Consider the following 24,413-nt stretch of genomic DNA (forward strand, 5'->3'; position numbering starts at 1 on the left):
TTAAAATAAATAGCAGTGTTTTAACAATTTATTTATTACATATAGCACCTAATATTTCCGATGGTCTGAAACACAGTTAAAAGTACAGTCAAGAGTAAATCCTAATTGAATACAATCGAAACATGTCATCAGAATCAGACTATTCAAGTATTTTATGCTTAACCTACGATATGAAAGAGTGTAAAATTAAAGTTAATAATTATGTAACATGCACCGGTCAAGTTACAAAGAGATCATTCATGGATCATTCTCGTTTGGTTATTATTGAAGAATTATTTTAACACATTTTACATGTAGCTATAAATTACATTTGTTTCAATTTTAAGTTTAACACACATTGAGCTTAACCACAGTAGTAAGCAGACAATAAAATTAGGCCAGATTAGATAATCGATCTATAAAAATTTCATGGACTATTGTGCTTGGTAGAAGTCTGTGTGTTCCCAGAATTACAATACAAATTCAGCCTAAGAAATTACTTGCAGATAATAGTATAAAATGGGTGTCCCAAGGCAAATACTGGGAGGCTTTATTACTTACGTACTGAAAATAAATTTACATTTACAAGTTTAACACTCGTGCCGTAAAGATGCAAGTTGAAGCTTATTAAAATTTTAAGGATGGTTATTTTATTGGACTACCTTTGTCATACTTCGGAAAGAGATTCTTTGTACAGATTGTGAGTTTTTGTGTATCAAATCTCAGAACATTGAAAAATCTAAAAGTGAGTATACTCTTACATATAGAACAGACACATTCCTACATATTATATTAACACAGCAAAGTTTAATCTCATTATGCTTTTATGAATGTAATGTGGTGATTAATGACAATAATGATACATGAGAGGGACACAGAGCCTCTTGCTGGACAGATAGTTTCAGATAGTGCATTCCACTGAAGTCTTGTTTCAATATCTTATAAGATTTTAATATCATAATATTATTATTTAATGTAAATGTATAGAAAACATCAATTGACTACTTCCTATTTTTGTAATTCCTTGTGTATCAATTCCACATCTACTTGAGGACATATTGCACTCAAATTGGATATGTGAAGCCACTTCATACAGTCACTAACTCATAATTTACAATGTAAGGGAAGATAAATTGAGTAATTTAAAATATGTACGACCTACTGCAACATTTTATGGCAAGACATTTAATATCTCAACACATTCATACATTAATAATATAATAAATAGTATTAAATACATATTGAATAAGTTTAAAAACATTTTAAATATTGAAACTAATATCTCTAACTACTTATCTAAAACCATGGAGGCTAAGTAAGAAAACTGTAATAATTAAATTATTTGGTCTAAAATAAATGCACATAACAATTTCAAAGTAATACCTAAACATCTTCATGACAATCACAGTTAATACTGAACAAATAAGAATGTAACTTTAAACACCCTTAGGGCCTACTGATTTTGTATGAAGTAGTTTTGGCGTTTAAGTTGTCTATAGAGTGAGATATACTTGCCCGCAGAGGAGGTTCTTGGGACTACATACTGCTTGCAGAACTGCTTGGGGTCCTGGGCTCGTTCTGAGAGCTCTCCGCAGTCGAGGGCTCGTAGGAATGCCAACACAAATGTGAAGCAGTTGTGCTTGTCTTCATTGTACCGACTGGCTTCCCACAGAGGGCTCATTGTCACCTGAAAATAATACTTATTAATTCCTACAGTCACCTTACGTAATATCAATGATGTTATGATGAGGTACTGTTCAATATTACTTAAGATGTGGAACCCAAAAATATTGAGTTACTTTCACACATATCTAAATTCAATGCACTGAATTTACAGATACATTTAAGTAAACTTACTTTAAGTAAAATGCTATCCCATATGATGTTCCAGAGCTCATCAAACTCCTCCAGCATGATGCACTGGTCCCAGTCTCCGTTGTTCCGAGGGACAAATGATTTAGTCTCCGGGTTCACACCGTGGATGCCATCCTCACTGAACTCCACCACAATCCCTTGGGAATTTGTCACTCCAATATGGAGGTCTTTGGAATTGTAATAATCACTGGAAATAAATAATAATACTGTTAAGTGATAAATAGTGCATTATGATGAGATCTTAGTATGGATGTGCCATAAATTCATGACAGTTCTTCTTTATTGTAATCATCAAATACTTCTATATTATTGGAAGCTTCATTCATTCATGAAAACAAATGTTACAGCACATTTTATCCTAACTGGACGTGAAATTTCCATTGTCATAATATAATTAAGAGTTTAGTAGAGTAAGAGGTTGTTCACCCCAAAAACTTACTTGAGGAAGTCTCCCTGGGTTGGCTTCATCACGATGGCTCGTGGATGCTGGGACGCTTTCACGAATGGATATGGCACTCTGAAACATAATGATAGGGTGCTTAAATTCGAGCTTGCAATGTTACGAGTTTAGAAAGCAATTCGTAATAAGCACTAATTTTATATTGTTTTTAGTTGATGCCTTACCGGAATGGCAGTAAGTTGTAATCATATCGATCTAGTTTTTGCTGACATACAGGGCATTGTTCTGGTATAATAGTGCAAAAGACTTTATGATCACAATGGTGGAAACAAAGAATGCCCGGATCCATTTTCAAGATGGTTTTTGGGGCAGTTTTCGCGTAAAACTTAGTTTCACTTTATCACAGATGAAGAACTTAGACCTAAAGCAGAAGTACAACTAGAATTCGGCAAGGGATATCTTCATTTCTACTTGGATTATTCTAAATTATCTTATATTATAAAAAAAGACCTTTCACTTTTTTGAACTCATCATCCGATTCCGATCCATTTAATTTGACGTTGAGTTGACGTCTGCCAATGTCAAAAAGACTGCCTGGGTGTCTGTGAACGTTAGTTCTTAGAATAAGAAACAAAAATAACTCAGAATAATGACAGCCTCGCACTGGACTAGGCTAGGACCAGCGGCCGCTACACGGATTCCTCATCGTTGACATCCTTAAACTCGTTTAAAAGCGATAAAGTGACGTTTGTCTACGTCGATAATGAACCTAGGCAGCAAGGAACAAAAGTACCTACTTCTCTTATCGTTAAATATATCGCCTCAGAATAATAACAGCCTCCTATAATGAAAATGTATCTGTGAATGCTGATTTTTTTAAAGATTTCATTTCATAAAAATAGCGGTAATCAGACAAATTTCGATTTGATTTCGATAAGTGTTTTAATTTTAATTTAATTTCATCACACACGATGCAGAACGTTTGCTAGAACTGTTTTTATGGGTGTAGTTAAGTACCTACCTTCAAATTTTGTAACTTGGCGATCCAGCGGGGCAATGTCGCCAGCGTGTTGGGAACCCTCCCACAGGGACCAGGCTTAGAAGGTCTCTTCTACATATAGTTTTAGTTATGTACATAGGTTTAGTTTGTATAATATATAGGTAGTTTAGTTTGTAACTTTCTTTATTATTAGGCTTAAGTTACTATCTCATAATAATATATTGTAACTTTTGGTACTTTGGCGAGTACCTACGACGTGAGTACAGTTAAATTAATTTCATTTATTTTTTACAGTAAGACTGGTACAATGTTCCGTTACTTACTTGAAGTAAGTAACACAGAACTGAAGTAGGTAGATGATATTTCACGTTATGATGAGGCGGATGCGACGAACACCAACCTCATGTAGGTAAGTTACTTCAATAAAGCATTATTCACAAGTTCAGTAGTTAACTAGTTGGGATCAGTCAGTTAGTACCTACATTACATACCTACCAAGAACATGGGTAAGTGAACCATTGCACACAATATAATACATATTATGTAGGTAGTTTAGCAAAATTAAACTTTGTATTTTATAAAGTCGATTGTGTTGCTGAAGTACTATACAAAAATTCCCACATCACCAGTCTGTAATCCACTGACGGACATCGCTCTCCCGAAGAGGAGAAGAATGTTAATTTTGTAATACTCTGCCCTCGGCTTTCCTTATCCAGCCTACCTACATGAAGGTTAGTAAGTCGCTCTACTTAATTATACCTACTTACACATAATAATTTAATAATTTTTATTTCTACATTTTCTAGCATGCTACTGCAATTTGAAGCTGTTCAGAATTTCGAGTGCAGCGTCATTATGAGAGTCCCTCCCGTAAGTAATACTTACTACCTATACTTATTTAAATTTAAGCATTGAGGTGTATCGTTTAAGCACCTAGATACAAGTATTATTATTTTTAAATAAACATTTAGTAACTACAGATTATATATCTATTCATCGCACTGAAGGAGGTTCGTGAATCTCACCACGCCTAAGTACATAAAAAGGTTGTTCTACCAAATTTTGTCAATAATGTGTATAATCGAGATCAGTGGAGTAGGCGGCCGTCCTTGTATGTTTATACGTTGCTATGGGTTACCGCAGCTAGCCACACCTCAAAGCCACGGAACCCAGTTTAGCTGATCGTTGTGTGTCCGTTCCGCTCCGACGATTTCACCCAAAGTTTTTGTTACAATTTTACATGTTAGAAAAGTGCATTTATTTACGATATTCCTCAAGTTATAGTTTACAAAATAAAGTTCACTCTGTTCTTAAGTACTTACCGAAACACGTAAATGATCTACACTTAATTTTTGACATGTTACTAAGTAAGTAATTAACTTTAAGTTAACGACTGAATGAGATTAGAAGAATCTGAATAATCTTCAGTTATTTAGTAGGCACCTAGTTCCCCAGGTGCAGCTAAGTACCTACAGTGGTTTAAAATGTGCCCAGTGAAATAGGGTAATCGGAAAACTTGAAGGAAATGGGAAGTACGGGCGTTAAAAGGAGTTTGCGAGTGGCATGGATTCTTATCACGGCCAAAGTGGTGGCTGCGGGAATAGCGTGTCTTAGCAATCCATGCCTGCATGGAATCTGCATCGATGATGTCAACAGGTAAGATAAAATCCATTTTATTAATACTTACTCAGACTGTAATTGTTGCACGTGGATTACCTACTTAGATCTAAACTATGTGAAAGCTTAAACTTAGGTAGATGGCATTAATATTAATACTTAGTTCTGATCTGATCACCATATTGTATACCTACGCCGGCCATTTATAAGATCACAGAGTGGCATACGGCCCACAAGATTCCTGGTAGGTATGGGCTGATGTAGACCTGGAGACAGAAATATTGGTGAATTATATGTATTTGTTCCCTTCGATTCCAATACCTATCATCCCGAAGTAGCCGACCAATTTATAGTTATTACTTAGTAGGTAGATAAGCTACGAGTTCCTCCAGTATTATTAATGATTCCGGTCACGCTATTGATCAATGATTCTTTTAGGTACTTACCACAATTTGAGTTCACATTTTGGGGCAAATTCAGAAGCAATAAAATCAAACTTAGTGCTGTTCCAATACCACAAATTTATACCTAAGTAACTAATAATAAAAAAATATCGCTCTAATTCTAGCACATACTCTTGTTACTGCGTGGATGGGTACACCGGTGTGCAATGCCAGACCAACTGGGACGAGTGCTGGTCCGATCCTTGTGAAAATGGCGGCACTTGCATAGATGGCATCGCATCTTATAACTGCTCATGTCCAGAAGGTTTTATAGGTATGATGACCCATTTCTTTTAAAGTACCTATTTATTAATTATAGACACGAGCCCTAATATATGTATTTACCTAGGTAGGTACACATTACAAATTACTTTAGTTGAAATGACCTTCTCAAATATCGAAAACTCTTTCTTAAACTTCCAACTTTCAGGTGACAATTGCGAGACCAACTTTAATGAGTGTGAGTCGAATCCGTGCCAGAACAATGGCACCTGCATTGACATGACCAATGGCTACCTCTGCTCCTGCATCCCTGGCTTCGCTGGTGACCACTGTGAGGTCGACATTGCCGTCTGCAACTCTTCGGAAGAAGTACGCTGTTACAATGGCGGCCAATGCATCGAAGGGCCCGGATATAAGTTCTATTGCAAATGTCCACCAGGTGAGACCCTTATTTATGATCATCTGGCAATAGTCTTCTACGGCTGTACAAATGCCGAGGTACCTATTGGGCTTTTCCAAGATACTTTCTTAATTTTATTGTATTTTTCTAAGGTTGGGCAGGGAAAAAATGCGAGGACACTGTGGATGAATGTGAATCAAATCCGTGCCAAAATGGAGGAATTTGTATAGACGCACATGCGGACTATATGTGCGCTTGCACTTTTGGTAAGTATCAAAAAGTACATAATAATAAACTTTGAGTCGTTACTTATTACTTACTTAAGCATTGAGCTACATATTAAAACCTTTTCATTATTTGATTACAGGTTTCACAGGAAAAAGCTGCGAAGTGACGATAGAATTCTGCGATAGCAACTCTTGCAGCAAAAACGCAATATGCGTTGTAGAAGATGGCCTTCAAGTTTGCTATTGCGTACCTGACTACCATGGTGACCGCTGTGAACTTCAATATGACGAATGTCTTCTTGGACCTGGGTAAGAAATAACAAATTAGTTAACCATTTGTGGATGGAAAGTCCACTGATGAATTAAACCTATATTTAAAATCTAATTTTATTCACAGGTGTATGAATGGAGGTACTTGCATTGATGGTGTCGATAATTTCACATGTTCATGCCCACCCAGATTGACTGGCTCGCTCTGTGAGTGTTTAATATTGGATGATGGTGCCTACGATTGTAAATACGTCAGTCCAACACCCATACCTACTACGACGATGTCTGTAATTTTAACTACAATGAGACAAGGATGGACCTCTACTGAATTGATTCCTACTGGGTCTGAACAATATAACGATACAACTACTCAATTTATTACGATATCTCAAGAAACAGAATCAACATCTGTATTAAGTAATGAAGTAACTGAAGGTAGGGAAATGGAATCCACAACTGATACGACAACATTCATTGAACATGAAACTGATACTTTGTTACCTGAAGATCAAATCACTGGCAAAACAACAGATATTACATCAACAATAGCCACAACTAAATTGACAACAGTAACTGAAGTAGAAGGTATAGATACCACTGAAGTTGTTACTGTATCTGATTGTGGAGAAACATGTGTAAGGTCTTCTACAGAAATAATAGCCAAAGTACCTCAGCCAGGTGAAGAAGTTAAAACTTCAACACAATCCATCGATACATTTATCACCGATTCAACTACTTCTATAAATTTACCTACAGGATTTTCAAATGTGACTTCAACTTCTAATGAAGTCACAGAAACGGAAGCACACACCATAGCTGGAATGGATACTACTACTTTAAAACTATTTACGGAATCTCCTACAGAATTTTCCATTACTGATACGATAACTACACCCATAACTACTACAGGAACATTTACAACAGAAGGCCTAGACCTAGACATTACAACTACAGTAGAAAGTCCTTCCACTACTGTAGTTCCTACTGAATGTTCAGATTCAGTATGTAATAACCACGGGAATTGTATAAACATGCCAAATGGTATTCAGGTATGACTGCATGTTTAAAGTCAGATAGTCCTTTTGAATGTAAGTAAGTCCTGAATAAATAATCATTTTCTTTTTACAGTGTCACTGTGCGTATAATTATGGTGGAAGATTTTGCGAGGAGAAGATTTCCATCGTTTCAGCTGCTTTCGGAGGGAAATCTTACATAGCGCATCAATTACAAAACACTACGTCTATAAATGTTGAATTCAATGCTAAAACCCTCATTACTGATGGTCAGATCATGTTCGTGGATATTGCCAAAGACGTTTACATGCAGCTTTACATGAATTTGGGTCTTCTAAAATTCAAATTTTCATGTGGATACCAAACAATGCTCCTAAGTGAGTTGAAAACTTATGTCAATAAAGGCTTTGCCATGAAAATTGAGACAAGGTGAGTGCTGGTTTACTGTTAGCAATCAATATTACTTACTTAAATGAGATGCTGATATTTTATTGAGACCTTATATTTTTCAGGCTAGACTTGAACTTGAAAAGCCAACATTGTAACGCGACATTACGACTCAATGACACATTGGGTATGAGTGGTGGCCAAGTGGCTAACATTACTACTCTTGAACATAACGCCACCCTGTACTTAGGGAATATACCAAACATACATATGAAGGAGTTGGAGAACCAACCTTTTGTTGGTTGTATAAAAGATTTGACGGTAACAATTTCAAAATATTAGCTATGTAGATACGATCATAAATGTATGCTCTCAAATAAGAATGTCTGCCTTCATAATCGACATCTTGTACTTATAAGAATATGTATGTTTCAGGTAAATGGTGAAAAACGTGAGATATTTGGGGATTCGGTACAGGCCAGTGAAATTAGTGAGTGTTCATCTTTATCTTGCCTTTCTGGCCCTTGTCTCAATGGCGGATCGTGCAGCGACCATGAGAATGATTATATTTGCTCCTGCGCTAATGGGTATGTACTAACTTCTTTATGTCCCGCAAATTCATATATATTTTCGATTGAAATAGTAACACTATTATAGTTGTTACATTTATTTATCTTTAATAACTTGTTTGTATTAACAGTTGGATGGGTGATAACTGTGAAAAGTCTGTTTGCGATCACAATCCCTGCCAGTATGGAGGCAGCTGCATTCGTCACCCAGGGAGCGGATTTCTATGTTTATGCCCCTATGGAAAACATGGCATATTTTGTGAATATAGTAAGTACTTCATTCAGCTGAGTCATTTGGGTACATTTCTCAGCTTTTATATTTTATCCCATTCTTTTATTTTCAGATGTAGAAATAACGAGGTCTTCAATAGCACCCCTCGCCACTGGAATCAGTTCATACTTAATATTCCCCATGTCACCGCTATCTATGAACTCGGAACGTTTCGATCTTCGTCTACGGTTTCAAGCTATTGATATGGATCAGATATCGCTACTAGCCTTTGTAGGACAGCATGGTCATCACGATTCAAGAAGTCAGCATTTAGCGTTGACGTTTGTTAAAGGATATCTTATGCTGACGTGGAATATGGGAAGTGGTAAGAATATTTTATACTTATTCTTGTATACTTACTTACAATTTTTTTTGTGAAATTTATGTAAGTTTTAGCGAGAGGTTGCTTGTAATTATTGGATATCGTGCTTACGTCTGTTTTATATCTGCTGTAGTTTCTGATTTCATACAGTGCGAGATTTAATAAAATTTGCATTTCTAAAATAATGTATCCGTTGGAATTATTAGAATGATTGGTCCCAAAGTTTTAACAAAATAAAGTGGTTCCGTTTTGCGTTTACATTGACCTGCCTTCGAGAAGTTTACAATGACATTCCGATCTGCAATTTTACTTGAACTTCAAACATACCTGCCATTTACCCCAGGTCCCCGTCGCATATTCACTCCGCGGCCGCTGAGCGAGCGTCGGAGCGGGCACACAGTGCGCGTGGGCCGCCGCGGCCGCGCCGCGTGGCTCAGTGTTGACTCGCGCTTCAACGTGTCCGGCAACGCGCCGGGCGCCGAGGTGAAGATGACTACACTGCCTTATGTTTATATTGGTAAGTGTTAAAGACCAAGGAACTTAATATAAGACAGCCTTGTTCTATCTCTAGAGAGGGACGCCCTCCAGCTCTCTGAAACGAAGACCTTAGACAGGAAGCGGTAGTGGTTGAATGAGGAGTGCTGAGGAAAGAGTGTGGTGCTGCTTGGGAAATGCTCCTATATCCAGCAGTGGAAGATTACGGGCTAATAATAAATGATGATGATTGCGCCATCTCAAGAATTAAGAGCTATCAGATACATAAATATCGCGGCTGTATCACCTCATCAACTTGGACATCAAGTTTCAATCATCAACCAACATTCACCGTTTTGAAACCGAACGAAAGCTTCCTGAGTATCAAACTAAAACTAATTCTTTTCCCAACCTCTCAGGTGGCCACCCCTCCGAAGGCTTCCTCGACTTACCCCACGACTTGCCGCTCCACGCCGGCTACAAGGGCTGTGTGTGGGACGTCGGCGGCGGCGGCGTCTCCGGCAAGGCGGTGGGCGGGCGCGGCGCGGGGCAGTGTGGCGTCGCGCAGTGCACTGACAAGAGTTGCAACTCTCACAGAGGACTGTGTTTGGCTACGCCCGCTACTTACGGGTAAGCAACGGTACAGCACAGTATGGCGTCGCGCAGTGCATGGACAAGAGTTGCAACTCCCATAGAGGACTGTGTCTAGCTACCCCGGCTACTTATGGGTAAGTAGTCATAGTGAGAAGTAAGGCAAGTAGTCGTACGTAAGTAGTACGCCGACTTTCGGATTGCGTTTCAATGCGTAAACTACTTAATAATTAAATTCAACATTGCAAGGAAATAACCATGTAAGTACTTACCCCACGACTTGCCTCTGCACGCCGGCTACAAGGGCTGTGTGTGGGACGTCGGCGGCGGCGGCGTCTCCGGCAAGGCGGTGGGCGGGCGCGGCGCGGGGCAGTGTGGTGTCGCGCAGTGCACGGATAAGAGTTGCAACGCTCATAGGGGGTTGTGTCTAGCTACGCCAGCTACTTACGGGTAAGCAACGGTACAGAACAGTATGGCGTCGCGCAGCGCACGGACAAGAGTTGCAACTCGCATAGAGGACTGTGTCTAGCTACGCCGGCTACTTATGGGTAAGTGATAGTGATAAGTAAGGCAAGTAGTCGTACGTTCGTCCGCCGACTTTCGGATTGCGTTTCAATGCGTAAACTACTTAATAATGAAATTCAACATTGCAAGGAAATAACCAGGTAAGTACTTAATTTACGACTTGCCACTCCACTCCGGCTACAAGGGCTGTGTGTGGGACGTCGGCGGCGGCGGCGTCTCCGGCAAGGCGGTGGGCGGGCGCGGCGCGGGGCAGTGCGGCGTGGCGCAGTGTACTGAGAAAAGTTGTAACGCTCATAGAGGACTGTGTCTAGCTACGCCGGCTACTTATGGGTAAGCAAAGTGGTAGTGACAAGTAAGGCCAGTACTTAGGTAAGATGGGTCTAACTGCCTCTGTGGTCTAGTGGTAGAAGCTTCGCTTCATGACCCAGAGGTCCCGGGTTCGATTCCCGGGTGGGACCATCAATTTGTGTTTCTAAATTGTGGTTCTGAGTTTGGTTAGGACATAGAAGGCTGATCACCTGATGTCCGAAACAGTGAAACGATCCATGCTGTCGGATGGGCATGTAAAGCAGTCGGTCCTGCGCCTAGCTCTCTCCAGTCGTGTCGGTCAATCCGTCCCATTGGGCTATGAGAGTGATGGAACAGAGAGTGCTCCTGTGTACTGCGCACACACATGGGCACTATAATCTACTCCTGCGTAGATGGCTGATCTCAGTTGAGATTGGCCGCCGTGGTCGAAATTCGGCTAGGAGGACATTATTAAGATGGGTAAGTATAGTAGGTCTTACCTACCATCCCAAGTTTCCATCGCATATCCAAATTGCGTTTGATTATGAGTTCGTAGGTTATAATGAAACTTGGCATTGCCAGGAATTAACCAGGTATTTAATAATAAGCATTCCATTTTTTTAAATTCACGAAACCTACAGTGAAACTATAAAGTCCTGAAATTAAATGAGGGCGCAGCTATCTTTCATGTAGCAACCCTATATAGCGAAACAAAACTGACTTTGATACTTGAAATTTTGCCTGTGACTACCTACCCTATTTCTGTATTTAAAAACAACTTACCATCCACAAAAAAGCTCATTATTCAAGCTAGAAGGTGTTAATATGAAGGCTAATAGTGAAACCAATAAATATTTATTTAGATAACGTTATTACAACTGTATAAAATATCCGGATTTGTTGACGAAGGGCACACATAGTAAAATCATCAATTTCTCTTTTTAGACGACCTGTTCTGTTTCTTCCAGGAGTTAGAAATATTCCATTTTAGAGCCCTCCTTTGGAATATGCCAGACGGTACTGTCCGATACTTCTATAAAATAAAATAAAAAATGCTTATTTGAAACTACCCTTAAGATAAGAAAAACAGAGTTACAGAATGAGAATTTTGTAATTAAACAAAAAATATAACTTCAAGTATCAAAATGTTATGGTTTGACTCAACTTAAACCAGCTCAAACCTACAACTAGCGGTATGTAAACAATGTTCGACTTGGGCTCTAAACCTAGGTTTATCGATAAATGAAGCGTTGGTACTGATAAAAAATTAATTATTACAATTTGTACAATGTTACATACCCGTCATAGACGCTGTACGAGCGTAAACATCCTCCAAATTCGACAAAATGTGTCCAGCTTCATGTTTCGCTAAACATTGTATATAAACTCGATAAATAACTTCCCTAGCTTGACTACGAATATTTTTCTTCTTCTTCCTAATTGTAAACAAGCGTAAATAGTTGTTTTTATCTAGATTATCCGAATAATTAATAAGAAAATTGAAAAAACAGCCAACCGCCAACTGCCATAAACAATTGTTATGACTTTTATGTTTCTTTTCTAATGGTGCCAGGCTCCTTAAAATTTTAGTTCCTCAAACATTAATTTCATGAATTAATAGTTTCACTGTAGTAGGTTGAAAAATTTCAGGACAGCAAATAATTACTACGATCGTAGCACAAATTTCGTAGCAACTTATGCTACGAATATCGTAGCGCGTGCCCGTTGAACTCTTTTATATGTAAAAAGATGCATTTATAAAAACTTACCTATTATTGATTTTTTTTCTCTCTTAGGTGCATTTGTAACGAAGGATGGTTCGGGGCGACGTGTTCAGCCAAACAGAACCCTTGTGACCCGGCCACTAACAAGTGTAAAGGACGATGCGTAATCACAGCCACATCTGAAGCTTACTGCGATTGTCCTTATGGGACGACTGGCGTGCATTGCGAAAAGGGTAAGAACCAACCTTTCTTAACTTTACTTAATTATCAGATATTAGTATAGGTATCATCTAAAATGGATCATCAAAATGGCACGACTTGTGGAAATCAAAGAATATTTTTAGTAGTTAATTCCCTCAATGATATATGATATTCTAAGACTTGCCTAATAAAGTTTTATGTTTTTTTCAGAACTAATTCCAACGGACGTTCTCTTCACGGGCGTGCGATCATTCGTCCGTCTTGTTCCCCGTCCGATCTCCAGCGTCAGTTTGAATTTAGAAGCCGAGGTGAAACCGACGAAAGTTAGAGGTCTGATACTCTTTGCTGAGACACCACATTTCTACACCGCGTTGTCTTTGCAAGGGGGTTTATTGGAGTATCGCTGGACTGGTGAGTAAATTTTTTTAGTAGCTTAGCTTGGTGTTAAGTAGTGCAGCTTAGGATAAAAATAATGTGAAAGGCGTACCCCAAGGTATATTTTTCAGGCCGATGCTATTTATAATAATGCAACATAATAGTATTTATGGATTGAGTGTACCAAAATAAGTAATTTACTTACGTGTAACTGAGTACAAATTATATTACCCACCTATATTGTGCCCTTACAGACCGACTATCAGGAGTAACATCGCTAGTGCGCAGCGGCGTGGTGGTATCCACGGCTCAGTGGCACAACGTGAAGGCGGGGCGATACGGCAGCCGACTGTACGTGTGGGTGGACGGAGCTATCAGCACTGAAGCCATGTTGGCTCATGCCTTTCCACATACGGCCGCTAATGCTTCTATTGTTCTTGGTATGATTTATACAGTTTTTATTAATATAATGTTTTTATTATTATGTTTATTTATTGCTTTTGTCTTGCTACATCTTATAGTATCATGATCATCATCATGAGCCCGCAATCGCGTCCTCTCCCTTTCCTCCTCTTATTATCCTGTATGAAAAAATATGTTTTAGGTGGAGCGAAAGATTTGTCTACTCTACCTTTTGACGTGATGTCTGGACCGCCAGAGTCGTTTACTGGATGCATAAGAAATCTTCATGTTAATAATGTTCTGATGCCTTTGGAGAAGCAAAATATTGAAGGTAAGCTTATCAGTAACTCTTCTAAGCATGTATGTACTGACTGTAGCCATGCTCCTCGTTTCTAGATATACTAAGGCATTTCAGTCAGAAGCTTTGTCACCTAGAGAGGAAATTCTGCTAATGTAAGTGCTGCAGACTACCTTCCTATTGGTTATATACCTACATATAATATACCTAAATTCATAAGGACCTAGATAAGTAACTATTATATTCTTCAAAATGTAGGTTTTTCTCAAAAAGTAAGTACTTATGATTAACGAACTACACTCCGATTCGGATGGGCCCTTTGTAGTTGAGAAGAGCCATACATACCTACCTACAATATACAGTATGTTTTCTAAACTCTGTACCTACACTTTTTCACAGAGGCCCAGAATCTAGGCGACTGCGACGGCACAGCGTGCGGCGCGGAGGCGTGCGGCGGCGGCGCCTGCGTCGTGAAGGACGGGCGCGCCGCCTGCGCCTGCGGGGCCGGCGGGAACGCAGACAGGTCCACCACCAGGTAACTAAGATAATGAACGTAAGGTTCTGTCACAGCGCATCGAGAGTGACTTATAGAATCCAGTTGTTGAAAATACTTCAATAACTGGCGGCACGCTAGAGTCGCGTTGCTGGCTATGTGGCGGACTTTAAGATGATTTGTGACAGCTACTGGCAACGCAGATAGGTCTAGCATCAGATAACTAAGGTAATAGTACAAATCAGAACGTAAGGTTCTGTAACAGCACGTCGAGTGATATCTAATAGAGTTCCATGTATTTTCAACAACTAAAGACACGCTAGAGTCGGCTGTGTGATGGAACTTTTAGGTGACTTGTGACGGCACAGCATGCGGCGCGGAGGCGTGCGGCGGCGGCGCCTGCGCCGTGGAGGCCGGGCGCGCCGCCTGCGCCTGCGGGGCCGGCGGGAACTCAGACAGGTCTAGCACCAGGTAACAATCACATTGGAATAGAGTATAATTTGTCACCGTGGTAAAAGGATTGACTAGTCAGGTTAGTGTCAATCGCTGATTGCCCAGGGTCCCGCCGAACATAGACAGGAACAGGTGATGCGTCACTCGCCTTTCGTGCACCCCAACGAAGGTAATAGAGTAGGTACCTACACCCGACGTGAGGGCTCAGAACTTGACTTGTATCGGCACCCCATGGGGCGCGAAGCCCGTACGCTGCTTCAGGTTTATCCTATAGAGCGACAAAGCACACTCTGTCAATTCAAACTCTCTACCTCTGTATTTTATTCCCCAGGTGTCGGCGCGAGGTGCCTTGTAGGGCGGCGCAGTGCTCCCCGCGCGGCGCGTGCAGGCGGGGGCGCTGTGTGTGCAGCACCGGCTTCGCTGGACCACGCTGTGAGGACCGTGAGTAGTAGACTAGTAGACCCCTATACAACTCTGTGTATAATCTCCCAGGTGTGTAATTCTCAGATCACTCAGATCCCGCGGCACGGGTCTATTATCTACGTCAATCCGTATTTATGGTGAGTCACGGTATGGTATGGTGGACCTCTGCAGCATAGACTGGTGTCGTGTCGAGGCCCCATGCCGGGCGGCGCAGTGCTCCCCGCGCAGCGCGTGCAGGAGAAACTCCACTTTGACATTTACCTAACTACATCTCCGTTATCGCAACAGAGACAGGTTAAAAATAAATAAATGTGTAGTTGAGTTTAGGTGGAATCTGTTGATGGTGGATGCATAGAGGAAAAAATACACTACGTTTGTATAGTACAAAAATTAAAAAGTTTTAGTGGGTATAGTTGAGCAGCAGCTTGGGTAAGATCGGTTGATGCGTCTAAAAAATTAAAAGTGGGTAGGTACCTAGTTGACCAGCGATCGCCGCGCAAGTCGGACGGACGTACTCGTGCACCTTCCGCAGAGCATTTCGCTGTAAATCTTATCTAATCATATCAAGTTCATCACATCATATTTTGTAAAAGTAAATTGTGATTCCGGATAAATCAACTGTATCCTATCTGCCTGTGCCTTTTTTTCTGCGGTCTGGCGATGAATTATTAGATACCTAGCTAGCTAGAACGTGTTCTCTCGCCGATATAATACATTATCATAGAATAACGAGACTAGCACTTGTACTTGTTATTCTATGATACATAGGTATTTTTTAAGTAGGTACCTAGTTAATAGTACAGAATAAACAGTACTAAAATATTAGGGCCAACCAGCAATTAAATACCAACCTAAGTATTCAAATAAATTCCTAATTCACAGGAATAAACATAACCATACCGCAGTTCAGTGGCGAGTCGCTCCTATCCCTGACGCGTAAGGCCGCGTCTCCAGACAGTCAAGTTGGGGAGCAACGCGCCGGCCCGTCCTCCCGGCCTGGCGTTGTGAAGATGAACTTCACTACTGCACAGCCTGATGGCCTGCTGTTCTGGGGGAGCATGGTAAGTGCACTATTGATAAGTACTTACTTAGCTTTATGGTAAATCAGGTAAATAGCTTATCAGAATGCCGCGCCAGCGACTGTGACTTTCAATCGTTTAGGTAAATAAGGTGTTACGCACTTGGTCGCCGGTTGTTACCTTAGACAAGTTGTTACCTATGTTTCGGTCGCCGAGGGACTGAGTTACCGCTGACTAGTCGTCAGTGCGTAGGTAATAGCCCTAAATCATTTAGAACCAATGTATGATTTATTTACCAACATTATATATTCTTTCGCAGGATAAGGACTATCTAGGCATCGGATTAGAAGATGGCTACCTAAAACTAGTTTGGTCCTTCCATTACGAAAACGCCACAGAATTTTCAGAGCTAGAAGATAACCCTCTAGATTCTTCTAGAAGTTTAAGCCGTACGCTGCCGCATGCTGGTTTCTTGGCGGATGGGGAGTGGCATGTTGTATTTTTGAAGATGGAAAAAGAGAACATTACGTTGGTTGTTGATGAATTATTGGCGTATGTGGAAGAGCCTGGATTGGTTGGATCGTCCGAATATGATGTTGTTGATATGTTTTTTGGTGAGTGATTGCATAACATAATTGATTTACACTTAGGGTGACTTGCATCAAACATTTAAACCTATTAAATTACAGTGTCTTGTCTATCGAATTACTATTAACTTAGTTAAGTCGACAGTACTTGTGATCGCTATGCTCTTCGGGGGTGCAAGTACTTAACTGGCTCACTTGAATGGAACCTTCGTGCATATCCCCAAGGTCTAAACTTCCTTGCTAAGCTTGGACCATGTCCTACCACACTCGACTGCAACGGGTTCAAGTTTAGCAAGGCGTTGTTGGTGGGTTCACTACTAATCTGTGATCTAGACTAGATTTAAGTACAGACCAACAACGTATGAATCTATTTTTTCAGGTGGAATACCAGAAACTGAAAACACGAATGCTAAGCAAGCGTTTCCTCACAATTTCAAAGGCTGCATCGACAACTTACAGACTAGCGAAAAAGCGCCATCTATACTTAACTACACAGAAGTTTACAGTGAGAACGTTAAATCGTGCCAACTTTTTCCGTGAAAATTCAGTTTGGGAACAATACTTATTTACCTACGACATACGTGAGTAAGTAACTATTTGTATTTATTTAATCTTTGTATGATTATTTGTCCCATTTTCAATAAAAATAAAATAATTATAGTTAGGTAATTGTAGAGGTCAAGTGCAATGTTCGAAAAAACAACTTTATAAGTACAATCAAGCTACAATATTTTATTTTAATAATTAAAATAAGATAAAATATTTAAGTTGGTATCTAATTAACTATAAAATTTCTTGTGCGCAAAATACTTGAGAGTACAAAAACAATCTAGTCTTCTGTAGATGTCAAAAAATTGTTACACTTTACTTAGGTCTTCGGTCTACTTGTTTTAAAAGTAGTGATATTTCAGAGTGTGCCTTCTTGTAGATAAATTAGATTTTAGCTTTAACTGAAAAACAACTAGATTAACGTGTGCATTTAAAAGCATTTACTTTAAGTATCTAATTATGTGCCTATACCTACTCATATTTAAGTCTATCCCATAATTCTTATTTTTACACGTAACTAAATTTAAATATATGGTTTTGTCGGAGTTTCAAAATAATAAAAAGAGTCTTCGTACATAAAATATAGTTTTATTGATATATTCATGTTTAATAAATTGTATACATAACATCATCAAATATTATATTATAAACATATACATTTCGTTATACGTAACTAGTTCAGACACAAATACAATATGAGATGTTCTCCCCATTAAACATTTGTCATTAGTTTTAAACATTTAGTCGCAATAGTTAGCGGCAAGGATCCCTGTCTCGTGCGCGGGCTCGGCCGGCGCGGCTGCACAGTGCACCACCCACAGTGGAGACGATATAGTATAGTCGCATTAACCAGGACTTGTGCCTGTGGCCACCAGCGAACTTGCTATAAGTCATCCCCACTGGTCTACACTGTGCCTTTATCAAGCTCAAGATAATTTACATAGTCACTGAAATTAAATTTATTAGGCCTATTTACAAGTGGAATATAGTTGGAATGCATCACTGTAGCAATCAATTCAGCTTTAATTAAAAATGGCGAACTGTACAATGTATAAAGACTCGTTTAGGAACATTCGTGTCCATTGTATTATTTAAACATTTAACACCATAGCAACTTTACAAGTTCCTTAAAATAATCAATATAAATAACCGATCAAATAATAAATAAAGATAATTGCACATTGTTTATATAAACTTTTTGAAAATTAAACAGTTAATTCTAGAAGCCATAAGCTGTGCTTATGTTTAGATTAAGCCCACATTTATTACATTATGTATTACAATTACAATATCGAGTACTATTGTTTGTGGCAATAAAGAATTGTATAGGAATGTTTTTACATAGAGAAACAGAGTGTAAATGATCACAGAGAAATAAATATTAGAATAGTAATATAAAATCTATGAATTAGGCTATCGCCATCGTCGTATAGTGGATGTACAACTGTACAGTTTAGATATCTGTCCTTGTAATCTATGATGCAAGACGGTCTTATCTAGAACACAAATTACTTGTATGACAATGGACTTCGGAAATCTTACAACACACCCTAAATTGGAAGAAAACACTTCAATATATCAATACTTTAAAATGCAATAATTATACTAAATTTGATATATGTAACGATTACACATCTATATCGGAACATTCACTAAATATAAGATGGTAGGCGACAGACATAAACCATCTAATCGGGCAAGAGCCAAAAATGCATTACACAAATATTCAAATATTTACTCTACATAACATTCATGGTAAAATTATATATTTATTCTAAAATGTTTTTCGAAGTATAGTTCTGTCACAATGAATGAAGCAATAGGATGTTGTAATACTGATGACGTAATATGCAGAGGCATCGACGCCGAAACAAGATGATTGCACGCCTTGCAAGCATCCCTTCACTGATACAACGGTCATAAAATCTCAGTTAATCATCATAATCTCCTAAGTAAACCAAAATTATTCTAAATAAGATTATGTTATCGATTAATCAAACGTCATGTTATATAAAACGTTAAAAATTTAACTCTAGATATATCGCAAAAGCCATTTGGAATATACATAAAGGTGTCACAATTTGTTTAGTTTGCAAGATTTCTTACCATTTACAACAACAAGTGGATACATTAATTGTCTAACGATTTTATAAGATCTTAAAGTTACTTACGTAATTACGTGATTTAAAATTGACAACGGACATATCAGGTTTGTTGTAAACAGTTAATCAGAAGGTTTTGAAGTGTTGTAAAAAGCAGTAAGAATGTAATTTGCATTTACAATATGAATTCATACAGAAAGCAATTATTATAAAATCAGTCTCATTCGCATAAGGAAGTGATCACAGCGCACACACTGGAAACTCGTTGCAGACGGGGCCAGGCCCTTCACAAAACTAATAATACAGCACCTCGGTACAATCATATGATTAAATTATGCAATAGACTGATTTACGTAAAAATATATATTACTATGCACATTTCAAATCATGCAAAGCTCTGCTCTTCGTTTTCTGTGAACAAAGCGAACCTTTCTTCTTATTTAATTACAGCTGCAGGTTCAGAGAAGAACTGTGCGCATTATTGTGATCACAGAATAGCAGAGTACGCTTGGCGTGCGGTGAAAAATTGCAAAAAATATTCACTTTCTGCCTAGTTCTTAGGTTAGAACTTAGACATTGCTTTTGGACTCAAATTAATAAAAGAAAGATTTAGATAGTATATAACAAGTTATCAAGCATAGACTAGATAATATAAAGATTTACGAAGTACAGACAACATTCAGAAACAATGTAATATAATGAGAATGAGCTACTGTATAATACACATACATTTCAGGCAACGCATAAAGTATAAAATATTCAGGAGTTAATTTGAACACCAATATTCTCTATAGAAAACATATATTTTATATATAGGCCCTCCTTTCTAGTAGATGCTACATCCATTAAATATAATTTGATAAAAATAAATCTCATAAAAATTCTTATCTGTAACGCCTAACCGAGCTTTTCTTTAAACATATCATAAACAATTTTAAAAATATTTTAGGTAAAGTTACCGATCTCTCTAAAAGATCAATCGACATGAAATGGCTAACACCCGGCGCGCGCTGGCGCTCCGGGCCGGACCGCGGCGATCACGGCCACACCACTTAAGTCTACCATAAAACCCAGAATATAAAAATCGTAACGTAGGTATTTATTGACTATTTTTTATGTTTCCATTTTATTACAATATACATACTCTCTTACCGGTATAATTAAAATTTAGCTTCATGATAATTAGTTTAGCACCAAACGTGTGTACGTTTCGTCCGCGCCTAGATGTGTCCGTGATGGAGGTGTCGGGCGAGCGCGCTGGTGGCGGGCGGCGCGGCGGGCGCGGGGGGCGCGCGTCACGGGCGCGGCTCCACCAGCCGCTGCAGCACCGCGGCCACCAGCACCGCCAGCAGCAGGAACCCGCCCGCCATGAGCAGCGCGGCGTGGCGCGGCGCCAGCGGGGCGCGCGCGGGGCGGGGCGCGGCGCGGCGGGCGGGGGCGCGCGCCGGCAGCTGCAGCCGCGCCGCCGCCCCCCACGCCGACCACGCGCCGCCGCGCGCCGCGCCCACGCGCACCTGCAGCTCGCCCTCCGCCGTGTCGTCCAGCTCGCAGCGCGCCTCCGAGCCCGCCCAGGCCGCCCGCCACGCGCCCCCGCGCGCCGTCTGCACCGCGTACTCGCAGCCCTCCACCGGCTCCCAGCTCACCAGCACGCGGCCCGCGTCCAGCGCCAGCGCGGGGGCGCGCGGGGCCGGCGGCGGCGCCACGCCCGTGCGCTCCAGCAGCTCCGGGCCCCACTCCCCGCGGCCCCCGCGCTCGTCGCTCGCTCGTATCCGGAACGCGTACTCGCAGTCCTCGCGCAGCTTCTTCACCTTGCAGGAGCGCGCGGAGCCGCGGTAGGCCACGCGGTAGTCGCGCGAGGGCGGCGCGCGCAGCTCCAGGCGGTACTGCGTGCCCGCGCCCGCCTCACCCTCGCCCCAGCGCAGCTTCACGTAGTTGTGCGCGCGCTGCAGGCAGGCCAGGCGCGGCGGCGCGGGCGGCGGCGGGCGCGTGGCGCAGCGCGCCGGCTCGGACCACGCGCCCGCGCCCAGCTCGCTCACGGCGCACACGCGCACGCGGTACTGCGTGTCCGCGCGCAGCCCCGTCACCAGCAGCGCCGGCTCCTCGCAGCGCAGCTCGCGCTCGTCCACGCGCACCAGGTAGTGCGTGATGGCGGCGCCGTGCGCGGCGGGCGCGGCCCAGGCCAGGCGCAGCGCCGCCGCCTCCGCCTCGTGCGCGGGCGGCGCGGGCGCGGCGGGCGGCGCGCGCTCCGTCAGCGCGTCCCGCACGCCGGACCACGCGCCGCGCCCCGCCGCGTTGCTCGCGCAAACGCGGAAGAAGTACGCCGTGAAGGGGGTGAGGTCGCCCACCAGCGCCGAGGTGGCGAGCCCGGCGAACACCTGCGCGAACGAGGCGTCCGCCGCGCCCGTGCTCATCTCGAGCCGGTAATCGAGGATCGGCGCTCCGTTGTCGTTCGGTGGCGTCCACTCTAGGCGCGCCGAGCGCGGGGACTCCAGAGTAACGGAGGGCACGGGCGGCGCGTCCGGCGGAGCGGGCGCGGCAGTGAAGGCGAGCGGCGGCGAGGGCGCGCCGGGCCCCACGCGGTTGACCGCGGTGACGGTGACCTCGTAGGCCGCGCCGGGCCGCAGCTCGCGCAGCACGCACTCGGTGTCCGCGCCGCAGTAGGCGAGGCGCGGCTCCCCGCCCGCCTCGCGCAGCTCCACGCGGTACTCGGCCAGCGCGGCGCCGCCGAGGCAGGCGGGCGCGCGCCACCGCACGGCGGCCGCGGTGGCGCGCGGCGGCGACGCGGCGGTGGGCGCGGGCGGCGCGGCGGGCGCGGCCGGCTCCGTGCTCACGGTCTCGGGCGCGGACCAGGCGCTGTCCCCGGCCGGGTTGCTGCAGCGCACGCGCGCGCGGTACTCGGCGCCGGGCTGCAGGCGCTCGCACAGCGCCTCGCGCTCGCGCCCGCGCCACGCCTCGCGCCAGCCGGAGCCGTCGTCCAGCTCCAGCGTGTAGGACTCCACGGGCGCGCCGCCGTCGTCGGGCGGCGGGTCCCAGCGCAGGCGGAAGGAGCGCGAGTGCACCTTGCCGCGGGGCGAGGGGCGCGCGGGCGGCGCGGGCGGCTCGGGCAGCGTGCGGTACGTCACGTCGGCGGACCACGGCCCCTGTCCGTCGGGCGTCTCGGCGCGCAGGCGGAAGCGGTAGTCGGTGGCGCGGCGCAGGCCGGCGGCCGTGTGCCGGTCGTCGGGCCCGCTGTACACGGGCAGGAAGCCGTGGCCGCTGTCAGGCTCGTCCAGCTGCAGCGTGAACTCCTCGTCGGCGCGGCGCTCCCAGGCGAGGTCCAGCGCGGAGGCGGTGGCGGCCACGAGGCGCGGCGGGCGCGGCGCGGGCGGCGGCGCCCCGGCGGTCCACGCGACCACCTCCTCGCTCCACTCGCCGCGGCCGCACTCGTTGACGGCGGCGAGGCGGAAGCGGTAGCGGGTCTGCGCGCGCAGGTCGGGCACGGTGTGGTGGCGCGCGCGCGGGCGGGCCGCCTCCACCCAGCCCTCGCCCGCGTCCAGCTCCAGCACGTAGTGCGCGATGCGGGCGCCGTGGTCGGCGGCGGCGGCCCAGCGCAGCTGCAGCGAGGAGCGCGCGCGCACGGTGACGCGCGGGGCGGCGGGGCGCGCGGGCGGCGCGGGCGCGGCGCTGAACGTCGCCTCCTCGCTGGTGGCGCCCGCCTCGCCCGCGCGGATCTGCAGCCGCACCGAGTACTCGCAGCCCGGCCGCAGGTCACACACCCTGCAAAACCACCATTTCAAGTTTAAAATAATTAATCTTTTTGATTGCAGTGTTTTTTTCTAAAATCATTAAAACACATAGCCCTTACAAAATTATAGAACAAAATAGGTGATACTAACCGACAGGAGAGCTTGGGTCCGCTGTAGATGGCCTTGTAGCGGCCGCGGTCGCCCAGCAGCAGGTCGTACGTGAGGTCGTGCGGCGGCGGCGGGACGCCCTCCGGCAGCGGAGAGTTCCACTGCACCAGCGCACTTGTTGATGTCACCTCGGACACCTATGGAAACATGGATATTTTGATAAATATACTCGTATGTACGCATATTGCAGAACATAATTATATGAGTATTGTGATTTTTGTTTATTCAGATGTTTCGTTATTATTATAGTTTGATTCTGCGACATCTGGCTGTTCCCGCGACTAGTTGAGTTACCTATGGTATATAATTGTTTATTCACGCAATAAATGTGCTGTTATTAATCCTACCATTAATGATATATTACTACAGGACAGATTGAGTAAGTAGTGTGTTGATAAATTTATAGTTGTGTGTTGGAATGAACGCCACTGATGGTGTTTTATCTGTAAGATATTGCCTTTGGTGACAGGGTAATAAATGGTTGTGGTCCTATAGGTAGGATATTTGACCCCATTCGAATTACCTGCGGAGTGCGCTTAGCGGACAGCTGGTCGAGGAAGGCCTGGGTGTCGCAGTCCTCATCACTCTGCATGGAGGCGCCGGCGGACGAGCCCTCGCCCTCGGACCACGCGCCCGAGGACGCGCCGCCGCGCCCGTTCAGCTCCTTGCGCGGAGAGAGCGATGGGGTGCTTGCGCCAGAGTTTGCTTCTGTGGAGAGGAGGAGGGTGTTTTAGGCGATGGATTAGTGGAATGCGATAGTTCTATTAAGGAGTGTAGGGTCATGCCCTAGATTTATAAATATATAAGAATTGGGTTTAATGAAAAAATTATGAAATAGATGCTCACCTAATTTAGAAAATTGTGATGAGAAACATTAAAAGTAAGATAGAGGTGATGAAAATCTGTTTTATAACTTAGTCATGGTAACACATGGTGTGAAATAAAAGAAAGACACTGATTAAAGCAAATAATAATGTAAGACCTATCTATCATATTCACAAGATGCTAGATACATTATAGA

The 24,413-nt window shown here is 43.3% G+C and overlaps 3 protein-coding genes across 4 annotated transcripts in view; 1 reads left to right on the top strand and 2 right to left on the bottom strand.

The window, feature by feature from the left end:
* Positions 1 to 14: 14 nt before the first annotated feature.
* LOC105382439 (MKRN2 opposite strand protein) lies at positions 15 to 2,812 on the bottom strand. Its single transcript, XM_011552319.3, has 4 exons — positions 2,479 to 2,812; positions 2,294 to 2,371; positions 1,837 to 2,041; positions 15 to 1,666 (listed from the first exon to the last, which is right to left on the bottom strand). Exons 1-4 carry the CDS (start codon positions 2,601 to 2,603, stop codon positions 1,433 to 1,435), a joined length of 642 nt encoding a protein of 213 aa, XP_011550621.1. The 5' UTR covers positions 2,604 to 2,812; the 3' UTR covers positions 15 to 1,432.
* Positions 2,813 to 4,095: 1,283 nt separating this feature from the next.
* On the top strand, positions 4,096 to 18,232 carry LOC105395111 (protein eyes shut). The gene is made up of 23 exons (XM_048627927.1): positions 4,096 to 4,910; positions 5,440 to 5,588; positions 5,745 to 5,975; positions 6,089 to 6,202; positions 6,304 to 6,472; positions 6,561 to 7,482; positions 7,562 to 7,875; positions 7,959 to 8,154; positions 8,269 to 8,420; positions 8,534 to 8,670; positions 8,747 to 8,998; positions 9,339 to 9,512; positions 9,889 to 10,099; positions 10,492 to 10,608; positions 12,670 to 12,830; positions 13,009 to 13,209; positions 13,428 to 13,613; positions 13,778 to 13,906; positions 14,273 to 14,408; positions 15,151 to 15,260; positions 16,125 to 16,303; positions 16,581 to 16,875; positions 17,228 to 18,232. The coding sequence occupies exons 1-23, from the start codon at positions 4,780 to 4,782 to the stop codon at positions 17,386 to 17,388; spliced, it is 4,827 nt and encodes a 1,608-aa protein (XP_048483884.1). The 5' UTR covers positions 4,096 to 4,779; the 3' UTR covers positions 17,389 to 18,232.
* Positions 17,970 to 24,413, bottom strand: part of LOC105394932 (fibronectin type-III domain-containing protein 3a) — a 35,301-nt gene continuing 28,857 nt past the window's right edge. For both annotated transcript variants that reach the window (XM_038120845.2, XM_038120846.2), the window contains 3 exons: positions 23,916 to 24,100; positions 23,375 to 23,529; positions 17,970 to 23,255 (listed from right to left, as the gene is read on the bottom strand). In XM_038120845.2, coding sequence (XP_037976773.2) covers positions 20,795 to 23,255; positions 23,375 to 23,529; positions 23,916 to 24,100 — 2,801 coding nt within the window. In that variant the 3' untranslated portion in view covers positions 17,970 to 20,794. The remainder of the gene's footprint in view (positions 23,256 to 23,374; positions 23,530 to 23,915; positions 24,101 to 24,413) is intronic.

This window comes from Plutella xylostella, chromosome 4, assembly GCF_932276165.1.
Source record: "Plutella xylostella chromosome 4, ilPluXylo3.1, whole genome shotgun sequence".
Taxonomy (NCBI): Eukaryota; Metazoa; Arthropoda; class Insecta; order Lepidoptera; family Plutellidae; genus Plutella; species Plutella xylostella.